Source organism: Enoplosus armatus, chromosome 2 (genome assembly GCF_043641665.1).
Source record: "Enoplosus armatus isolate fEnoArm2 chromosome 2, fEnoArm2.hap1, whole genome shotgun sequence".
NCBI lineage: Eukaryota > Metazoa > Chordata > Actinopteri > Centrarchiformes > Enoplosidae > Enoplosus > Enoplosus armatus.
Window position 1 is genome coordinate 1,868,811 of NC_092181.1, and position 12,997 is coordinate 1,881,807.

The 12,997-nt window shown below is 40.1% G+C and overlaps 1 protein-coding gene across 1 annotated transcript in view; it reads right to left on the bottom strand.

Annotated features, from left to right (window-relative positions):
• Positions 1-791: 791 nt before the first annotated feature.
• The window catches only part of LOC139297742 (complement C3-like), a 31,051-nt gene continuing 18,845 nt past the window's right edge, over positions 792-12,997 (bottom strand). Inside the window, exons 24-45 of the mRNA XM_070920528.1 lie at positions 12,925-12,988; positions 12,747-12,836; positions 12,345-12,551; positions 12,107-12,182; positions 11,795-11,954; positions 11,543-11,638; positions 10,138-10,288; positions 9,736-9,821; positions 9,190-9,267; positions 8,845-9,000; positions 7,747-7,809; positions 7,241-7,322; positions 4,987-5,035; positions 4,276-4,366; positions 4,064-4,153; positions 2,494-2,614; positions 2,299-2,388; positions 1,930-2,022; positions 1,752-1,835; positions 1,429-1,482; positions 1,122-1,272; positions 792-1,008 (exon numbers count right to left, since the gene is read on the bottom strand). Of these exons, the coding sequence (XP_070776629.1) occupies positions 867-1,008; positions 1,122-1,272; positions 1,429-1,482; positions 1,752-1,835; positions 1,930-2,022; positions 2,299-2,388; positions 2,494-2,614; positions 4,064-4,153; positions 4,276-4,366; positions 4,987-5,035; positions 7,241-7,322; positions 7,747-7,809; positions 8,845-9,000; positions 9,190-9,267; positions 9,736-9,821; positions 10,138-10,288; positions 11,543-11,638; positions 11,795-11,954; positions 12,107-12,182; positions 12,345-12,551; positions 12,747-12,836; positions 12,925-12,988 (2,274 nt within the window). The 3' untranslated portion in view covers positions 792-866. The remainder of the gene's footprint in view (positions 1,009-1,121; positions 1,273-1,428; positions 1,483-1,751; positions 1,836-1,929; positions 2,023-2,298; positions 2,389-2,493; positions 2,615-4,063; positions 4,154-4,275; positions 4,367-4,986; positions 5,036-7,240; positions 7,323-7,746; positions 7,810-8,844; positions 9,001-9,189; positions 9,268-9,735; positions 9,822-10,137; positions 10,289-11,542; positions 11,639-11,794; positions 11,955-12,106; positions 12,183-12,344; positions 12,552-12,746; positions 12,837-12,924; positions 12,989-12,997) is intronic.

The window sequence follows — 12,997 nt, forward strand, 5'->3', positions numbered from 1 at the left end:
TTTGGCGTTGCCTGTCTTGCAGGATGTAGTAAGTTAGAGTTTGATCCTTTTATTCTCCGAGAACACCAACATGACCCGGCAGCGGCTGGGCTAGGAAGTACGTCACTTTCTTCTTCTTCGCTGTCTTTATTTTTGGACAGACTACACGCTTCATCGTGGCATGCTGCTGCCCCCTAATGTCCATTCGTTAAACAACAAGTCAAAATGTTAACGTTATGTCCAGAGGCAGTTAAAAAACGTCCTTGTTGTTTTAATATTGCGCTTGTCCAGTAATATTTAAGGAGAAACCATCAGCGCCAGTCTGTGCCTCTCATGTATTACCTTTACATTGTAGTCATTGCAGTCTTAAAGTTGACCCATATTAGACCCCCACCCCACCTAAAGACACAGATGTCTTCTTCAAAAATAAACATAACAGCATGGTACTCTGATTATCGGAAAGATTACAAACAAGGTCAGCCACAATTTCAATAATTTTGGTCCGAAGTAAACAAATTAATATGCAAATTAGGCGAGTATTTCCCCCCTTAAGTTTTAATTTGCATAAACATATACCCATGATTATTATTATTTTTTAATACTGTATGTTATAGGGTAGAGACTTATTTACACTTGTGAACTTCATGGTGGCTCAAGAGAAACAGTCGGGGTATCACCAAAGTCAGGGGACCGACAGAGCGACACTCTTACAGTATATCCATGTTGTATAAATTTTATATGAGACACAGACCATAACATGAAAGATTACCACATTTTATTCAGCACAGCAGGATGCATGTATGTGCCTTTTGCATAACTTTGCACTCGCAAAGTTTGACATGTGAGTAATGCAAAAATAAAGCAAAATGTGTTTCTTTTAGTTTTCACTACTGCCGACATCCATTGATTGTGTAGTCTTTGACCAGCTCCTCCATGCCCAAACAGGTATGTCTGTGTTCCACAGTCAGACACTCTTCTTCTGTGGGCCAGTACTCGATCCAGGTTTTCTCACCGAGTACATACAGATACCTGAGAAAAACACAGTGGGTTTTAATATAAGCTACAATCTAAATTATGTTGGTATGAAATTTAAAAAAGAACCGAAAAATCATAGTACAAACTCAAAAGTTGTGTTCACTTACGAGCTCTCCTCCTTGTCTATGACAATATTTCCGGCCATGCCCATGATAAGGTAGGTTTTGCCTATTTTCAGATTTAAAGCCACCCTGCAGTGCTTATAACTGAGGAACTGACGCAGTTTACCCAGAGGACCCACGTCACAGGTTCCTGGGGCTAAATATATATATAATAAAATACATTGTAATTACAGGTGCAGTATAAAAACATCACTATTGTATTCATATATTACTATAACAAATATAAGGGAACATAAAGATCAGGCAGTTCAAATAGTGATAGTAATAATTTCAAAAGGAGATAAATGCTCACTATCAGGCATGAATCCCCCTGGCTGCCGGTGATGGTGACACTCGTCATAACTCGCTGTAATTAAAATATTGGAAAAAAGAGACAAGATACTTACATATAATTATATACAAAGGCAATATTGAAGGTTACTAATGTATTCTCATCTATTCATCTCATGAATAAATGGCTTCACAGAGATGTACAGTGGCCACAAAAGAAAGAGGCAGCTTCATTTGTTAACTTTGACGCATTACATAAACATTTTAGGGTAAACATCTGGGGGTGGTAAATGGTAAATTTTAGGCAGCTCAAATTTTGAAGGTTTAAAGGAAATAAATACCCACCTCCTTTGATGACTTCCACAACCCGCATTGTGTAAATGTCAGTGGAAAAATTGTTTGTAAAATGTTCCACTCTCACTTTGTACACTGAGAACAAGGACAAGGGAAGGACAAGTAGCAGTTTGTTAGTCGCTCTCTTACTCACTCACTAACTCACTCACAAACAAACACTAACTCTTACCAAAATCTATTTTGCCGTCTAACCTAGTCTCACAGGCCTTGTTTGTGCGCTCATCATTGCTGATTTTTTCCATCTTCTGCATGCTGCAATTCTCTGGAAATACACATTGGGCACAAAGTAAATATACAAGTGATTCAATGAGCACATATGCAGGGGCTTGTTGCTGTAACATGCAGTAAAACATTTAATTCAGGATTGTCATGTAACCCACTCTTACATCACATGTTAGACCTTCAAACTATTAACGAAGATATTGTTTACATCCGTGAGGCAGAATGTTAATGTTGTGTTTCTTCAAGAGTTTCAGATGTAAGATAGCTGATAGCTATGTAAGATAAAACAGCTTACATTAGGAAACATGTTCTGTACCTTCAGCACATGTGCATTCGTCATTTGCACAGAGCCTCAGTAGCTTCCCATCTCTCCTCTCTGGGTGGTAGAACTTTACACAAGGTGTCTCTGCAACAAGGAAGAACAATATTTGTAAGATATTTTGTGTTGATTGACTGCAGGATCATAGTACATCAGAAAATGCATATTAGATATCCTGAAACTCTGGCTGACGCACGGTTATTGTGTTGATGTCGTAGTATTCATAGACAGACACAGCAGCTGGTTGTAAGACGCCCACTTTCAGCGTCTGATGAATCCTAAAAGCGATCTCGTCTGGTTGTGTGTGAGAAACCTGTGGAGAGATGGAAAGCAAAGTTGCACAAACACAATATCATCCTGTGTTACCACTATACAGCAGATGACAAAAAGCTTCTTTTTTTTTTTTTTTAACAATTGCTAACTAACGTTTCTCTATACCAAGTGCACCTTTTCAAAAGGCTTCTCACCCGGCACAAGTCTTTCATAGAGGTCATCAAGAAATGAAAATAAGTGCACAGTGTCCCAAATAGGAGTCTTTGCATTTACATTTTTTTTTTAAATTTCTTTGGTTTTGAACATTTCACTGTATGCAAAATAGAGTGTAAATACACAGAGATTTGGTGGTGGTTGAGTTTGAATGAGTTCATGAAATATGAAAGATGTAGGCGTTAAATGCATTTTGTGTAAAAGCAATGAAAAGCGATCCACAGTTGTTGCTGACTGTGTGAAAAGTGAACTCCTACAGAGAAATGTGAGTTAGCAATTAAAAACAACTGTAATGAAAACAGAGTGTACAGAGTCAGGGTCAGATTTACTGTGACTTTTGCTCCTGTTTTTCCCATCAAGTTCATTTGACTCCTACTGCATTAATAACTTATTTGTTTTAATATCTTACTTACGAAGAGTGTGTGTGTGTATGTGTGTGTGCGCCAAACAAAGGCTAATTGGCAAACACGTGACAGAGTCATTTTGCAAGTCACAGGTAAGTATAGGTTGTGAAGCCCTGAGTCCAAAGTCAAGGTCATGTCCCAAATTTGGTCCTTCAATTTAAAACCATTTTAACATTTTGAAACAGAGTAACACTATAATAGACTTAATAGAATTAATAAATGCCCTTTAAAATGCATATTCATTTCAGATAAATATTTAAAAGCTGTTCTTCCTTTGACACAATTACAATCATTTGAAACTTCTGAGCTGAATGTTTTGCATTTTGTCTTATTTTGTTGACAACAGCATAGTGTTTACATATGTGATAATCCAAGGTGTCATCTTTTGTCAGTCTGCTGATCTGCACTGTCAAATGATTCTTTCCTCTTGTTCTTGCAATGTGATTGGCTGCTGTTGGATTTATTCAAAGTACATCAATTGTCACGTATATCAAGAGTTGGTTGCACATTTTCTACAGCATAATTTTGATCTTTGGGCTAGAGAAGGATAGAAGTCAGGTTGCAAGTTTCAAGTTTCAAGTTTTTTTTAATTTTGTCAAGTTGAGACTAAAGTCATCAGATTTATGACACCAGTCCGAGTCATGTGACTTGAATCTACACCTCTGCTAATTGGTTAACACAACCCTAGCTTTGCACAGGGGTAATTGTAAGAATTGTAATCTTTTTAATTGAAGTTAGCTGTCAGCAGTCAAATGGCAATAATGAAAAAACTGTAACTTCAACATTAATTTCAATAAACCTTATTTGAATTTGAATTAAAACTTGACAAAGCGAGCCAGAGAGAAAGAGGGATAGAGGGAAGAAAGTCTTACCTTGTCCAGGTAGATGATGAGTGAGCCTCTTTCTGACAGTGCTGTGTTCATCTCATATTGTGCAATGGTGCGGGCATGTCCTTTGGACAACTGCACACACAATCATACAAACACACACATCTTCAGACAATCTTCTAAACTTTAAAACACATCCTGTTTCTGTTACCCATAAACATTAACCTTTGAGCTCTATACATGTGTATTAGTCTTACTGTCTTCAGGTCATCTGTGTTGACGGTGAAGCCAGTTAGCAAGCCAATATCCACGATTGACATGGTTGCATCACGCTCCATGTCCTTATACCTGTACACAGAATGGACGGAATAATTAAAATAATAAAACAGACAGGCAAGCGGGAAGCAAAGCCCTTTAATATATAATCTTAAACTATATAGAAAAGAAGGGTGACACAAATAAATAATTTCTAATAAGAGAGTATGATAAACTTAAGAATAGTGAATCATTAGTTGGATTATTGTAACAACATAAAATGGTTCACAACTGATACTGCATGTTAAGATGGGCACATCCGCTCAAGCTGATTCCAAGCGTTTTTTGTTTTTTACTAAATATTTGTGGGAGTTTACAAATCTTTTTTTGTATTTGTAGAAGGTGTTTTATGTTTACAGATTTACACATGGATTGTCGATCTGTTCACACAAATAATATCAGACAAATAGACAAATCTATCTCCACAGATATCTGCAACATTTCTACTTAACTGCATCATATTTCTCTGATGACGTGAGACTGCGAACGTTTTTCTTTAAAGAAAATAAGGCAATCAGGGATGTAAAGGGCAAAGCAATTAAAAGATAATGGCGAGACTGAAAAGCAAACAGCAAGAAAACAAGGGAAGGAAAGGTATGTATAAAGCCATGTTACTGTAACACTTGTCAGTATGACTTCTTGATTGTACTTACAAAACCTCTATTATCAGTTTGTATATCTTCTCATCCTCGTCCATCTTCTCTGGAGGAGCAAAACATTTGATGAGCCTTTAGTTTGTGTTTCTCACAAAAGAAAAATACTTTTGAGAGACAACAGCAACAAAGACAAAAACATTGCCAGACAAGCAGAAAACCAAACAAACTATACAAATACAGGCAAGAAACAGAGAAAATGACAACCAACGAATAAAGACAAATAGATAATCAGGCAGTAATAATAGTGTTACTCCAAAAAAGGACAGAGGCATTGTTGCTGTTTTACTTTAACACCACCATCAGGAGCAGATAGAGGTGTCATGAAAACAACAGCTAATGAAACAGATATGCCAGCTAATTACTTGATACTTGTTGCATCAATTAAAGAGGCACTACACATTTACACAAGAAGTTCATTTTGCTCGTCATGAGGCGTACTACTCAGTCTTTGAAAGTAGTTATCTTATGGCTCTGTCGGGAGCTTTCTAAAGTATGAAGAAATAGCCCTGATGATGTCATGATGTCAGGTCATTTATAAACAAAAAGTAGGGGGGTGGAGTTTGAAAGATATATATTTATCAGGCAGGGAGGGTGTAAGACGTGAAAGACGCTACAGAGCTGCACTGTGGATGTGTAGGGTCCAGGTGGCATTGACTCATACTGGGTACTAAGACTCCATTTACACCTGGTAGAGAGCAGTGGCTCTCCCCCCGAGCTCCCTCCGGATGTCTGAGCTCCTCACCCTATCTCTAAGGCTGAGCCCAGCCACCCTATGGCGGAAACTCATTTCGGCTGCTTGTATCCATGATCTCATTATTTCGGTCACTACCCAAAGCTCGTGACCATAGGTGAGGGTTGGAACATAGATCAACTGGGTTAGGGTTTGCTTTCCAGTTCAGCTCTCTCTTCATCACAATGATCTGGTACAATGCCGGCATTACTCCTGTCCATCTCATGCTCCATTTTGCCCTCGCTCGTGAACAAGAACCTGAGATACTTGAACTCCTTCGCTTGGGGCAGTGACTCACTCCCAACCCAGAGGGAGCAATCCACCTTTTTATGGCAGAGAACCACGGCCTCAGACCTGGAGGTGCTGACTCTCATCCCAACAGTTGCAAACCGCAAAAGCAGTGTGATACCCCGATCATTGGAGCCTCCGACTCCCCTTTTTATAAACGGGAGCCACCACCCAAGTCTGCCACTGCACAACCTCCACGTGACACTAAAGAGGTGTGTCAGCCAAGACAGCCCAACAATGTCCAGAGCCTTCAGCATCTCAGGTCGAATCTCATCAACACCTGGAGCCTTGTTTTGACGCTGAGGAGCTTCTTGACTACCTCAGAGACCTCTGCCAGGGATATGGGTGAGGCTTCCCTTGAGTCTTCAAACTCTGCTTCATCCACAGAGGACGTGTGGGTCGGGTTCAGGGGTTCCTCAAAGTGCTCTTTCCACCGCTCAACAATATCTCCGGTCAGGGTCAGCACTTCACATCCCCCAGTGAACACAGCCTGAGCCAAACCCTGCTTCCCCCTCCAGAACTTCCTTGTTTTGAGTTTTGCCCCCGAACTCATCAAACACTCTGGCAACCCTTCTGGCCTCCCCGTGACTTCAGGAGACCCCTGGGCCAACAAAGCCCGAAAGGTCTTCCTCTTCAGCTTGACAGCCTCCCTCACTGCCGGTGTCCACCAGCAGGTTCGTAGATTGTAAAGCTGCTGGGCCTGATATCATCGGAGCTGTGTACTAAACACATGTGCCAGTCAGCTAGTTGATGTCATTACTGACATTATTAACACTGTCACAGGAGAGTGTTCCCACCTGCTTCAAGACAGCCACCACGAAATGCGACCAAACCCACACAGAAAATAAGTGATGTGGAGGGGAAGAGAGAGTCAGCCTGTGTGAGGGAGGGACAGCTCTATGTAAAGTTATCTCCACTGGAAAGACAGTTTTAATAATATTGTGTAGCAGAATCAAGATCTTTTGTGGATATAAAGTACAATAGAGTCCATATCTTAAGACAACAGCTGGTCTTGGTTTTACTGGAAGCATTAACACAATATCATTAAAACAAATCTTTCCTATAATCTTTTTGGAAATCCATTCCATTCTGTGCCTGATGGCGGTCTTTCAATAAAACCGAAAGCTTGAAACTGCGACTGTGCCTCTGTCCTTTTTTTCTTGTTGTTTTAAATCTCAGTGGATCTCCTAGTTTCAGGGAGAGACGGAGGGGGGACAGAGAGTACCAAATCACCTGGGACGAGCTTCACAGACAGGTTAAACTTCTGACAGTCGCTTTCCTTTTCTTTAGGCAGAGCGTAATACAGCGACACCATCTGTGACATAGACAAAAGTTTATCTTAAAGGATAATTCCAGTTTATTACAACTTGGATCTTCATTCGTTTGGCCACCATCTCTATTGGAAATAACATTGTCATTAAAGCTAATTGCTGAGGTCTGGGAGTACTAAAAAGAGATATAATGGGGCAATAAGCATGAGCAGCCCGACAGTTTTGCAGGTTTTAAACAAACATGTGGGTTTGTGTCATTTAATGTGTAGCCTTTATAATTTGTATTTTCATTTTTTTTGTTTTGTTGACACAGTCAGTAATTGGTTCTTTTCCGTTAGAGGGAATGACAATTAAATACCAAATTACAACACTTCAAAATTATTCAAAAAACTTAACTTTCATTCTGAGGGCCTGATATGCACAACAATACACAACAAATTACTCAAAACAAAAATGTGCAATACTCACTTTCACTGTTGCTTCTCCTGTTCCATTGGCAATCACTGCGACATTCTGGTTAATGCTCTTGAGCTGTTGAGATTTAAAAGATGTACACATGTGCATACAAACACACACACAAAACAAACAGAGAGAGAACCTTCATTAGATACTATCATGTAAGTAACATTAAGAGGAATTACGACTTAAAAACTGTATTAGTATGTTACTAAGTGTAATGTGAAGGAGAGAATTATGCCCCAACTCCGCATCTTTACTGAGGTTTCTAGCTGAGTTAGAATCTTGTTCTGGATTGTATGGTTGAGTGTCGTGGTTTCCCTGTGTTTTGGATGGAGTCACCGGGAGGGGATTGTAAAGGAACTTACATTCCCGAGAGAGTTATCAGTGAAGAGAGAAGCTTAAGTTTTAATTGACCAATGATTTTTGATGGAGCTGTGTGAACTATTTTCAGTGTGTCAGTCTCCAACATGCTTATGGATTTGCATAAAAAAACGGTCAAGAATAATTAATATATAAACACCAAGTTTGATGTTGCAGAAAATATAACCTGTGGATCTGGCTTGCATAGTCACGCTTGACGGTGCATATCGCTTAGTAAGAGACCACAGAAGGAAAGGATATCAGTTGACTTCAGATGGCTTTCACCAGTGTAAAGCAAAGGTTAGTACAGGCTGGTAGCTTGCCTTTACAAATTCAAGAGACGAAGCTATTACAGAACACAGATGCGCTGTGCGTACTGTACTGTTGACCTACTCCAAGTAGGCCAGCGGCTGACAGCGTGAAACGGGGACGTGGTGGAGATTGCAGTGTGCCACTGGACTGACAATGACACCCTCTACTGAATCCCTCCTTCCACTGCTTTGCTGCAAGTAACAAAAATAATGGGAGGCAAGGCATACACTGACTGCCTCAGTAACATGCAGCTTCCCTGGCACATAGCTACAGTTCAAGCTGTGTGCCTGCATGAAAATGGAGCCCAATGTTGTGTGGTTTTCCACTATACACTGAACTCCTTATATATGTGTCTGCCAGCTTGTTTTGGAATTCTTCTGCCCCTTAGTGACCATTAATGCAGATGTAATTGGTCACAATTGTGTGTATTTTCACCTTAGACGTTTTAGTGGCATAGTGGTTTTCTCTGTTGAAGTGAAACTTAACAGGTTTTATCTTTTGAGATAACACAATGTCCACTTTGAGCTCATACTCCTCTTCATTAGCACTGGTCCAGTACTCAGCTATTGCCTGGTACACCATTATAGTAGCCTGGAGAGAAAAAGAGAGACAGTGAAGGAGAGAAAACAAGACTCATAAAATTGATCAGTAGTTTAAGCCCCAGATTAACACAATTAAGCATAACTTTTCAAAAAAAAGTCCTAATATAGATACATAAATGCATAAATATACATAAATGTACTGCGACAGAGAGAGAAAGAGAGGGAGAGAGACTCCTACTTGAGTTGATCCATAGCCTCTGCCATCTATCTGCTGTTGGTTGAACCATCTGACCACAGGTTTGGCATTCTCAAAATCCTTTATTAATGAAAGTCAAGAGAAGGCTTGGAATTTCTGTATTAGACAGCTTATTGGTTTGTTTCAATAATTTTATTCAAAGCCCTTACTGCCCTTTGATCATATATGTATATTTGACAGATAAAGGGGAGATGATATCGCAGACATTTAAAAAAACAAAAAACAATCACAATTAGAGCTGTAAGCATCTGCTTGTTTGTCGCAAAAAGTGGGTGTTTAGTGTGGAAAGATCGCTCTGCATCTCTAAAATAGCTTTTATAAAGGTCATTACGACTCATAACCTCACCACAATTATTTTGGATCTTGGCATTATTTGGTTCTATGTGTCTAAATGTTCATCAAATGTGTTGTTTTTGTTTATTCTGTATTATTCTGCTAAATACCTTTTTTGAATGATGAGTAATACTGTTTTATTTCTCGTGTAGTGTAGCACAAATTTTAACCAGATTTGACATGGGACATGCTCACCTTGTCCTTGACCAAAGCCAGAAGAGCATAAGCTGTGGCCTCCAGTGTGAAAAGATGTGTATCACGTACAGGCCAGTGGGTTGACTCTGAAGAAGACAGAACACTTGTCACAATCTTCACTAACTCCCAAAACCAAAAAATCTAAAATGCATAACCTTTAAAAAATAAATAAGAAGAAATAAATCAATGTCCTCACTTGCAATATCTTTTAGCTTATCTGTTTACACACACACACACACACACACACACACACACACACACACACACACACACAGAATAATCAGTGAGTGCAGGTGTAATAATCAGTAAACTACATCTGTGAATGTGGATAAAGTTAATTTATCTTATCTATAGACTTAATTGTATCTCACTATGTTTAAGAATATTGTTATGTGACAAAACCTGAGGAGTTAAACTTGGAGAGGATCTGCCGGTCTAGTTTGTTTTCATTTGCCAGGGCGTATGATGTCATCACAGCAGCATATGAGTTGGTGAGGTTGTGCTGACGCCCTTCCAGGTAGGCTACTGCTTTGTCTATACTGTCTTTAAAACCCTGGACAGAAGGAAAAGACATAAGTACAGAAAGGGGCTCTGTTGGTAGGTTGCGGTGAGCATGTAATTTAAAAAAAAATCCACTCTGACTTGACAGTTGTTTTCTGACATAGCCACTGTACTATGTACAAGCAAATAGTTTAATACAAATAGCTTTGTTGAAACTGTTTTAATACAACAATGAATTCATTCTGTAACACTGAATCGCAGAGTGTGCTTGTAATGAGAGTGGCATGTGGCAGCGGTCACAACCAGGGCAGCGAGTGCAGAGCCGGTCCGGGGCTGAGCTCCAGCCTGGCCAGTGTGACAGTGGGCAGGCTCACAGAGAGGGGGAAGAGCGGAGGAACAGGACTGGCTCCAAGGTCCGAACCTCTTGCTCAACCCGTTTTTGGCAGGCGTGCCAGACACTGTACGCACCCTGAGCGGAGTGCTCTACCAAATGCAGCCCTCAGCGACCTTATTCACCAGCCAAGATGGCTACGACTCTGAGATGGATGCACAGACAGACAGGCAGGTGCTGGACATACAGTGTTTGCAGTACACTGTTTAATTGAAACTAGCGCAAGTAAACTGATAAGCAGAATCGAAATTTATATTTCTTTATGATTCCTTGAGAATTGGAATTTTGGAACTGGTTGTAATTTAAAACCAATTCTCGAGGCTCAACCCCAATGCTCATATTGTATCAGAGGACAGTTGAATAAACTTTTCTCAACTTTCCCCTGCAGTGCCGCAGGGCATGTTTTTAATCTCTGTGGCTCAGCAGATGGCGCCAAACGCCAGGCAACATTCACACTGACTAGCAGCCTATTGCTGCCCCAGCTTTTGAGTCTGATATTAACTTAACTTAATTAACTTTGGAGTGTATTTTTGCACAAAACGAGGCCTTAACATCAGGAACATAAAACATCGACTTATTATTGTTGGGTGGAAATCTGTCATGACTGAGAAAATGGACAGTTATTCTTCCAGTTTGACCTTTTCTGTGAAAATGTTGGGGGTATGTAAAAAAAAAAAAATTGCAGCTCTTGTAAATATTGCACTAATTCCTAGAGGAGTCAGCATTAATGTTAAATACTGTAGTGTTTTTTAATCATGTTGAATGGTGGACATCACATCTTTTCTCTCTGTGCTGTACATTTACTCATGTTTGTCTCCTAAATTGTAGAGATAATATTAGGTGTTGGGGGTAGAAATCAGAAAGAGAAATAAAGAGGGAAAAAGAGAAACTATTGTATGGAGGAGAGGTACTCACATCAACAGTGGCAGTACATAGTGTGCGTGACTCCTGCATGGCAATAAGGCAGAAGGCCGTCAATGAGGCGTCTGAATCTGTGCCGCGTACATCACCCTACACACACACACACACACACACACAAGCAGTACCATCATTATCATTACAATCGACAACATTAAATATCAGTTTATTCATACACAATCATAGTAAATAACATAGCACTTTTGTTTAGAACCAAGACGAAGAATTGATGTTATTCTTTGCACGCACAATCATTTCTCCATGGATAATCGTTCCAACTTCTCTAAACACGCCGTCAGGTTGTTGTGTGTTGTCAATCAGAAACTTGACAGCGTCACAGATAACTTTGCTTTGCACTGCCACCAGATGGCTGGCCATGGCAAACACCTTGGCAACATACGCCGTCAGCCTTAGAGAGGAGAGGAGAGGGTACAATAGTTTTTCATTTGCTTTAGTTAAATAACCTGTACATGAACTTTCCTCACAGTTACTCAGAATCAAAGTTAAATGAAGATGTGCAACATATTTGTGTATGAGTTCATGCATGTTTTGATGCTTCACCAGGTGCTGCTCTTATGATCTGGGAACACAGCAAAAGACCCATCATTTTTATGGTAGGCAAGCTCGTTCTGGTATCCTGGACACAAACAAAACACACAACCTTTTTACTGACTGCCACTCAACTCTCTACTGAATCTTATCTAATGTATGCCAGTTTGAGTGCCTTGGTCTCCTCCGTTAAGCAATATTTCTGGTATTTATGCTAATTAATGCATCTGTGTAGATACTGTGAGCCTACCAGTCTTGATGTGTTGGAGGGCTTCATCACGTTTCTCAAAGCCCACAGTTTCCCACTGGTTGGTTTTGTCCAAATACATGGTTGCAATGACAGGCAGGGTCATGGTGATCATGTTCTGCTCTCCACAGCCTGAGGGCTGTTTGATCAGAGTACCCAAAGACTTCCCACTCAGGGCGTTCTCCACCAGTGCACTCATCTGCTCTCTTCCTGTGTGGACACACAGGAAAAATGACAGCACTAAGAGGAAGAAACAAACATGCAAAGGTCCCTCCAACCAGGTGAGGTGATCATTTTCAATCAGGAAGAACAACTCTCTCTTACCACAATTATAATGAACAATGCAGAGTTCATTGTACAGGCACTGTATCACATAACATGCCCAAATACAACATTATATCTCACCTGTCACAGAGATCTCTGTGCTAGTAGGTGAGCCTGGAACCAAATCTTTCTCAGGAATTTCACTGTTCATAATTTCCTCTTGTTGGCCATCTAAAGAAAGAAACCGTTAGTAAGAAACAAAAACACAGATACTATACGTTTTCTGTGTTTACTGCAGTTCCTTAACTGCTCAGCTCACCTACACCATTCTTTGCAGGGTTGAGGGTCACCCGCTTTAAAGATTTTGTCAGTATGCCTTCAGGCTGGAAAAA